General features: G+C 42.9%; 2 protein-coding genes across 3 annotated transcripts; one reads left to right on the top strand and one right to left on the bottom strand.

Annotated features, from left to right (window-relative positions):
- Window positions 1-43: 43 nt before the first annotated feature.
- Window positions 44-6943, bottom strand: LOC108028523 (transportin-1). 2 transcript variants are annotated; one of them, XM_050886502.1, is made up of 10 exons: window positions 6795-6943; window positions 6261-6366; window positions 5525-6196; window positions 4338-5450; window positions 4110-4280; window positions 3877-4048; window positions 3719-3814; window positions 3315-3390; window positions 2886-3060; window positions 44-2832 (listed from the first exon to the last, which is right to left on the bottom strand). In XM_050886502.1, exons 2-10 carry the CDS (start codon window positions 6357-6359, stop codon window positions 2725-2727), a joined length of 2682 nt encoding a protein of 893 aa, XP_050742459.1. In that variant the 5' UTR covers window positions 6360-6366; window positions 6795-6943; the 3' UTR covers window positions 44-2724. The 2 variants fall into 2 exon arrangements, with proteins under 2 accessions (XP_050742459.1, XP_050742460.1); XM_050886503.1 differs by having other exon boundaries at window positions 6261-6363; window positions 6795-6936.
- Window positions 6944-7279: 336 nt separating this feature from the next.
- LOC108028368 (splicing factor 3B subunit 6) lies at window positions 7280-8335 on the top strand. The gene is made up of 3 exons (XM_017100157.3): window positions 7280-7484; window positions 7563-7681; window positions 7750-8335. Exons 1-3 carry the CDS (start codon window positions 7467-7469, stop codon window positions 7976-7978), a joined length of 366 nt encoding a protein of 121 aa, XP_016955646.1. The 5' UTR covers window positions 7280-7466; the 3' UTR covers window positions 7979-8335.
- The last annotated feature ends 30 nt before the right edge of the window (window positions 8336-8365 follow it).

Here is an 8365-nt window from a genome sequence, read left to right as displayed (position 1 = left end):
TTGTTAGTTATCTACTTCATACCCAGTTAAAACAATTTAATGCTGATGGTAATGTTATACATACATATTTATTCATATATATATCTTCAATTTACACAAATTTCGATAGCTGAATTTTGAAGTGGAGTTTCAGTTAAACAAGTATTTAAACTCCCGAGGAATAATCCATATAGCTAGATGTGGGGATTATACATACATGCATGTACTTCATATGTATATAAGTGTATGGTTTTAATGTATATATATGCATATTCAATTTCGTTAGACATTTGCAGACCTTTTGTTAACCGAGCTAGTGACAGTGGATTTAAATATAGAGGATTACAGGATATAAACCTATCAGAGTTGTGTGTGCTGGATGAACTGTGTGTGTTATAGGTATAGTGTGTAGGTTAAAATTAAAACAACATTTACTAGGCTTGGTCTTCATTTACTTAAGGAAACAACAGGGGCGAAAGATTGTGTTTGTGGAGAGGACTAAAAACAGTTGGGTAGTTTTCTTCATAACTTTAATTACATACACGCGATAATGTAATAAATAAAAAATAAAATTTTCTAGTGCTGCACAAATCTATTTTGATTTCCTGTTTTTGTTACGTTTTGCCTTTATTAATTTGTTGCCCTAACTTGACCTAACATTTAGTTTAATTTAAGATCCCTACTCTTTTCTTTTTTGGTTGGCCCTATCATCGTGAAAAACAATAGTAAGAACAAAAACCTATTCTGCATAAAATCTATAAATATATTTTTCATATAGTTGTATATGTGTGGTGTGTATATGTTCAATGTTGTGTGTGTGTAGTTGTAGTGTTGCTTTAGTTTTTAAATTATTTTTTATCTGCTTAAACGCTAATCACTAAGATCACCCGAGAGAGATACAAACGCACGCGAACGCGACCGGATTCCGCGATGAATCCGGATTAAGGTACAACGAAATCACGATTTTCCATTTTAGTTTAGTTTCAGTTTTAGCCATTGCTTCACTTCGATTTATTTAGACCGTATTATAGTTATCAAGTTGCGATTATTATTTGGGACTCGGGGGCGAAAGTCCCTTATTGTTAATTTTTAGTTGGTTGAGTTTAACGCGACGCGAACGAACGACCCGAAGTTACTTTATTATCACACGTTCCCCCATTTTTGAAACGAAATAAAAACACAAACGTAAACACGGTTTGCATAATTACATAATACTATTACTTAGACTTACTTTGTTATCTTCCTGCTTCATAATCTTTCATTTGTTTGTGTTTGACTGAGTTTGGTTTTCCCTAGTTTTATTTTTCGTATTTTTGTTTTTAGTTGTTCCGCGACAATTTCAAAGACTTTTGTTTCCATTTAGTAGTACACTTTACACCTAATCGTATAATTGTAAAAAATTTGTTCTGTACAAACATCATAAATTATGAAGGTTACGCAAAACACGAGCCTATACAAATTATACCAAAGTTTGAAGAAAATAATAATAGTTAATTAATTACACTTGTCCCTATACAAAAAAATTATATAATAATACTTTAAAAAGTGATCAGTCAATGGTTGCTTTTGTATTCAGTTAAAGGATCGCACAAAAATAAATAAGATACTCAACAAAATCCTAATCTCAATTTAATATTTTTTCCCTATTTGCTTTTCGCTCTCACAATGCGTAAAAAAACACCTAATTTTGTATAGCATATGAATATCATGTAGTGTATAAGTAAATTTGTATCAGTAACAGTTGCAATATTATCGTTATCCTTGTATTATTTTCTTTCATTTTTCAATTTTTCGATTTTCCGATTTTCATTACCCGACGAGATACCACGAACGACGATTACGATTATGAACGAACGAGCGACGAAAATACGCGAACGCGAAACCGTAAGAACCCGAAACGCGACGATTTTTCCTCTGTTCAATATTATTTAAGTGCTGAAAGTGTTGGGTTCTCCTGGGAAATCCGAACCGGCTGTTGATGAATGCTTTCTATGGTTTTTGAACGGAGTTGAACATCAGTCTTTGTTTGATTTGTAACATTTTCTTCAGCTGAAGCTTTTCGTTTGCATGCGCAAGTGAATCCATTTTTCCATTCCTGATCCTTGGATTTCACAGCAGACCCAGCACTTTCATCTTTTAACGATTTAGTTAAATTAGTTTATAATTACCGCGACACGATCCCGCAATATCATTAGTTTCGACGATTTTCCGTTTAGTTTTCTTCTATTACCTATGGGAAACACCCGTGTGCTCTCCATGTTGAACTCTATTTTCGGTTTGGGCTGGGGGTGAGTGTATTGGAGGGTTGGGCTTGTCTACTATAGCACTGACTCCGGTTAAGTACGGCCGGAACACATAATTTCCTGTAGTTCCTATTGAGTTTTTTGCATTTTATATGCTCTGAGCGGACAGACGAATGCCTAGAGAGGTTCTACAGATCTAAGATCCTCTAGTGCGACTTCGAATATAAATGTGATTCTTCTCTATTAGATTTATCGATATATGTATGTGGTTATAAATCTGGTATGCAGCTGCTTTTATGTGAATTTGCTGTTTTTTCGACTCCTAAAAGCATAGACTTCAATGGTAACGTATCATTCGAACTGCATCGAATCTGATAACTTAGGGAGGCTAAAGATTAAGACGACACGCTTATTACGCATACTTGTACATAATTGTCTAGTTAAGATGTTGCTGCTTGGCTCACTAGTGGGTGCAGGTGGGTGTTCTTCAGCTTGGCCGGCCTTAGATGTTGTACATTGTGGCCAGGCGCTCGGCCAGAGTTGGCGGGAATTGCTCCACAAATCGACGCCAGTTTTCCTCACCCACTTGGGTCTTGAAGCCATGGAGAATCTGAAGGAAAACATGCTAAATAATGGAAACTAAACCGTCATGGAAACACTAACCTTTTGGATCATCTGGTGCAGATCCTGAGGGGGATTAACCCACGACGCGATGGCATCGCAGAAGAATATGAAGTCGGGCACCACGCCAGCTGGATTTACCGTGATCATATGACACATTCCACGGAAGGCCGAGTCCTTCTCATCATTGTCTCGTATGTGCCGCAGTGATGTGCACCTGCATTGTTTTATAGAGAGCGTTTAGTTGGCGATTTAACAGATAGTAAATAAAGCAGGCTTTGGCAAACACGAAAGTTTTAAGGAAAATTTGAAACTCCAGTTAAAAAATGTTGAAGTAATGAGTGTTTAGTTGTTGGGTATAAGAGGAATGGTTTTTAGTGTTTAAGCGTAATTTGAGATATGGCACGGTAAGGATAGATAAGAGATTAGAAAGAAAGAATAAGCTAGTTAAATAGTAAACGTGTTACACACCACTGTCGTACAAATTCGGGCAAATAAGGAGCCACTTCAACTGGGCACACATAACCTAGACGACCGATTGTTATTGCTAAAAGAACAGAAGAAATAAGTATAAATAAATCAACTGAATAAATCAATACCACACGTAGTTTGCTTTGATTGATCGCTAAACTCGAATTGAATATCAATTGCGATTCTCGTCTATCTATATCTATGCATGTTGTATGGGAATGAGGTTCGATTTCGTTTCGTTGCTGCTCGTGCAACAAGTAACACAAATTAAAACAGAAACAAGGTTCCAGACATCCACATACGCACATACATACAGAATCATATATATACAAACAAATCGCATATAAATTCTTAGACAGCGTAGACAGAAACTCGAAAGACTTGGGTCAGCCCAAACGGCTCACCTGTATTCTCCAGCAGAGTCTTGGGCGTGTTCGGGCGGTTGATAATGATAAATAGGTCGCTGAGTACAAGGCGTATGTACTGCTTGGTCTCCTCACCTTCAAGCAAAATATGAAATTATAACTTTCATGTGACTCCCGAAAAAGACCTCCATACTCACCGAGTTTCATGCAAATCTCGCCAATGGCCCATGTGGCATTGTTGCACACCGAAATAAAGTCGGGGTTGAGGTTTTGCCCCAAGATGGGGAAGAACTCGGCCATGAAGGGATGCACGTGGGGGAAGCAGGCCTTCGTCAGATCACCGAGCAGGGCAAATGAAGACTGGCGCACCTAAATCGTAAAATTTCATTGTAATCTTAGCATAGTCTAGTTAGGTTTGAAGAACACTTACCTCCGGCAAAACGTCTTGCATGCATTGGTAGAGCAGATGCATGATATTGCTGTTGGCCACCAATGTCTCGATGTGGCGATCCAAGCCCTCGGCTAAACCAGACAGCAGATCTAGGGCAACAATCATGCGCTCTTTGTCGGGATGATCATACGTTTGGTTTTGTTTGCACAGCTTTAAAAGATATTATTGTATTTACACATCTACCATTAATGATCCCTTGTTACTTACCATTTCCTGGTTGATGGTCTGCTCAATAAGGGAGATGCATCTTCGGTAGACCGGGTCGCAGTAGGGCAAAAAACCGGATTGCAAGGCAGTGGCGATGCTCGATAGGCACTCCAGCAGAGGGAATAGGTCTTTGTCGTCGTCCTTAAGTAGATTCCACTTGTCGATCAGAGGCGGCATTAGAATGTCAATATACTGCGGCTTGTTCAAATGGTGGCCTACGGAATCAGCCAAAGTACCGACGGCATCATACAGGATCAGCAGATTCTTGTGCTGATACTTGGAGAAGGCGAAGACAAGCGTCTTCAGAATGTACTCCAAGTAGGGCACCAGTTCTGTGCAGGCCTCCTCCTCCAACGTTGCGAAAGCAGAGCATGCAGCCTCCTGGACGCGCTTATTTGAGTCCAATATGCGCTTTAGCAGCTCCTCCATCAGCGGCTTCAGGTATTGGTCGTGCGGTTGGTTGACAACCCAATTGGCGTACCTTGAAAGCGTCCAGCATGTGATGGATCGCACCAGGGCCTTCTTGTCCGACAAACAGCTTATCAGGTATGGAATCAGCTCTGGCAAGTGCTGAATCATGCCCTGCATGCAACCCTCGGCTATGGCTCCCAGGGCCAGCACGCCGCTCTCCTTGATCACCCACTCTTGGTGGAAAAGCGTTTCCTTTAGGATGGGCAACACGACGGGCAAGCAGTCCTCTCGAAACACATTGGCTAGCACATCGAGGGCGGCAGCGCTGCACTTGCGCAAGTTCCATTCCGATAGCGAACTATCGTCGTCCAATCCATCGTCAAAATCGTCGTCATCATCATCGCCTGTAGCTCCAGCACCCGCCTCTTGAGTACTCTTGATCGTATGCGCGCGGGACTTGTGGAAACGCGGGCGGATGTCCTCCTCGCGATCGGGCACCATGTCATCCTCTTCCACATTACCCTTCAGAAGAATAATGTCCACTTCTGAGTAACGCATGCCACGTACAAGGACTGGAGCCAACTGCGATAAGAACGGCGCAAGCACGTCCTTGCAGATGCTTTGCTCCGCCAGCGAGAGCCAAAACTCTGAGGCCTCCAGAGCCACGCCCTCGTCGGAGTCTTGGGTGCGCAACAACATGTACTAAAATTAGTTAAATTATGTTTTATATTAACTAAATAAAATTTTAACTTTGATTATATTCCGAGAATTCTTACCTCAATGATCTGCGACATGTGCGGCATAAGTCGGTCCATGCGAACCTCCAGCAGCATAACCAATCCGTGGCAGACGTTCTTGCGCACCTCGTGGTCCTCATCCGAGGAGAGGTGGAAGAGGTTCTCAATAAACGTGTCTATGTTCAGCATAAGGGCCTGTGATCTGTTTATTATAAACTGGTTGATGCAGGCAATGGCGTGAGAGCGGATCTTCGGACTGCTGTGCTTGAAGTACTGCAGGAACTTGGGGATCATCACGTTAAGCGGCCTGTTAAGCGCCGCGGAGTCCAAAATCTCGGCAGAGTCCTCGCAGATCTTTTGCAGCGCACTGAAGGCTCCCTCGCAGACATTGTAGTCCTGGTTGTCGAGCATGTCACAGAGCGAGGGCAGGAGCTGCGGCCAGTTGTGCAGGCCTCCATTGCTGGCGATGGTGGTGATCAGGATGCCCACGGTGGCTCGGATTAGCGGTGAGGAGTCGCCCACAGCTTGCAGGCATTCGTGTTTGATGTATTCGACGATTTCGGGCTGCAGATTGCTGCCGTGCATGCGGATGTTGTTCTTAAGGATCAGGCCACTGAGCGATCGCGTGGGCTCGTCCTCTGTCTTCAGTTTGGTCAGCACATAGATGAGATAGTTGTTGAAGTCTGGGTAGCGATTGAATTCCTCCAATTTCTGTAGAGGGCAAGGAAAATGTAAGTTTGATTGTTTAGGAAGTGGTGAGGTCCTTATTACTCACCATCTGTACTGCCATCTGGGTGGCTGTGTCCGGTGACTGCGACTCCTTGAGGATCGCTATGATCTGCTGCAGACCTTCTCCCTGTGGTTCCCACGTCATCTTGCTGCTGCAAGGGCAAATGGACTGGGCTTTAGTTTTGAATCGTGAATTAGGAATTTGGAATTAGGGTTAATGCCCTTGCAAGGGGTAGCAATTGGGGGAGAAAGAGAGAGCGAGAGAGGCCCTCTGTTCGAGGCCACTCACGCACACCAGCGCATTCCGCACCCACACCCTCGCGCGGACATCTGCTGTTGTGAAATACATGTACGTGGTCCGTGCGATTTTTCCCTGGCACTTATGGGTTTACGGCGGACGCAGCCAGAAGATAGCCATTCCCCGCGAGGAACATGCGATTTCCTGCCCAGAACCTCAGACAGGAGAAAAAACACCGAAGAGAACCCGCCTACCTCCGCCATATTCTGTGAGCCACGGTCAGGCCACGGAAAAAAGCGTTTCCGCCAAGTATATGGCAATAACCGCCACCCCCGTACTCACCTTTGGGGGTTATCTGTGCTTTAAAACTAGTTTGGTTGGAATTATCTTGAGTTTTCCTGCGAATTTTCTCTTTTTTCACCTTTTCTTCGCACAATTAGCAGAATAGCGTAGTGTGACCGTGCAAGAGTGAGGGAGTATGCCATTCGGCTAATAGAGATGGCAACGTGCTGTTGCGGGTGTAAAAGAAATTTTAATTATATTTATTTTCAAGTTTAATTTGTTTGTATACATTTTTTTTAAACACATAAATAACATTTAATTTTATAATACAAAGCACAAAATGTCCGTTGGATATATTTAATTTTAAGCAATTGAAGTAAACAAATATTAATAATTTATATTTTAATTACCAAATGGTTTTAAATATCTTTCTTAATACATAGTAAATAATAAAATAAATTTTTAAAGACGCATATTATATGTTGGCAACAAGTCCTTCTCTAGGTGCTCTCACGAAAACGCAGCCACACTGCGCTACTTCAGAGTGCCCGCATTCGCCACCCTGGTCAATTTTGTTTGGGTTTGAGGCCAGACAGAGGAGTCATTAATTTTAAACAAAGGACCACGCTTCAGGACATTCATCCCGTGTCGGACAAAGCCGCGTCTCGCTTTCTCCACGGCAGAGTGAAAGTTTCTCGCCTTGTCGCAGTTTAACATCCGAGGCGACCGGACATGAACAAGCGCAACCATGTGAGAAGAAAACCTGGAGTGGAACTCCACGCACAAATTAAATGGATTGGGTGGACAACTTACGCTTTTCTTTTGCAGATCCGCCTGCCGCCAGAGGTGAATCGGCTGCTGTACGTGCGCAACCTGCCGTACAAAATCACCTCCGACGAGATGTACGACATTTTCGGCAAATTCGGAGCCATCCGACAGATACGCGTGTAAGTTAGAAAATGTCTGTATTCCACACCGCAATCCTCTCAAGAAATGCTCTCCGTTTCCCTCACAGGGGCAACACTCCGGAAACGCGTGGCACCGCCTTTGTCGTCTACGAGGACATCTTCGATGCCAAGAACGCCTGCGACCATTTATCCGGCTTCAATGTGTGCAACCGCTACCTGGTGGTGCTCTACTACCAGTCCAACAAGGCCTTCAAGCGCGTGGACATGGACAAGAAGCAGGAGGAGCTGAACAACATCAAGGCCAAGTACAATCTGAAGACGCCGGAGGCTCCTTAGAACCACCACGCTATGCGGCAGGCGGGGATGGGTATGGGGACAGGCCCCACCAGATGACGCCCCATTGCCACCAAGCATTTTCCATTGTTTAGGGAACTTCTCGCTCTACCTATATGTATACCAAATTTTTGCTATCTACTTGTAGATTTTTTTGATCGCATTTTGTATCATTTGAATCTAATCATTATCATCCATCCATCACTCCATCTATCATATGAACGGACGGATACCCCAGTGCGCAGCCATTTGCGCCCCGGATCCGACTGTTTGCAATCATTTGACGACATTAAGACACTCTCTCATCAAAATAACAAGCAAGTAAAAGTAAAAATACAAAAAAATTGAAAAAATAGAAAAGGTTGATTAATGATACTGGATAGGGTTTCC

This window comes from Drosophila biarmipes, chromosome 3L (assembly GCF_025231255.1).
Source record: "Drosophila biarmipes strain raj3 chromosome 3L, RU_DBia_V1.1, whole genome shotgun sequence".
Classification (NCBI taxonomy): domain Eukaryota; kingdom Metazoa; phylum Arthropoda; class Insecta; order Diptera; family Drosophilidae; genus Drosophila; species Drosophila biarmipes.
Note: the sequence above shows the minus strand (reverse complement) of the source record. Positions and strands in the feature narration are given on the sequence as shown.

Bases quoted from the DNA above. Each gene is read 5' to 3' on its own strand.
- LOC108028368 (XM_017100157.3), top strand. The intron at 7,682-7,749 runs GTAAGTTAGAAA...TTTCCCTCACAG, and splicing joins GCCATCCGACAGATACGCGT to GGGCAACACTCCGGAAACGC.
- LOC108028523 (XM_050886502.1), bottom strand. From the start codon at position 6,359: ATGACGTGGGAACCACAGGGAGAAGGTCTGCAGCAGATCATAGCGATC. The intron at 4,049-4,109 runs GTAAGTGTTCTT...TTTACGATTTAG, and splicing joins TGCAAGACGTTTTGCCGGAG to GTGCGCCAGTCTTCATTTGC. The intron at 3,815-3,876 runs GTGAGTATGGAG...TTTTGCTTGAAG, and splicing joins CGAGATTTGCATGAAACTCG to GTGAGGAGACCAAGCAGTAC.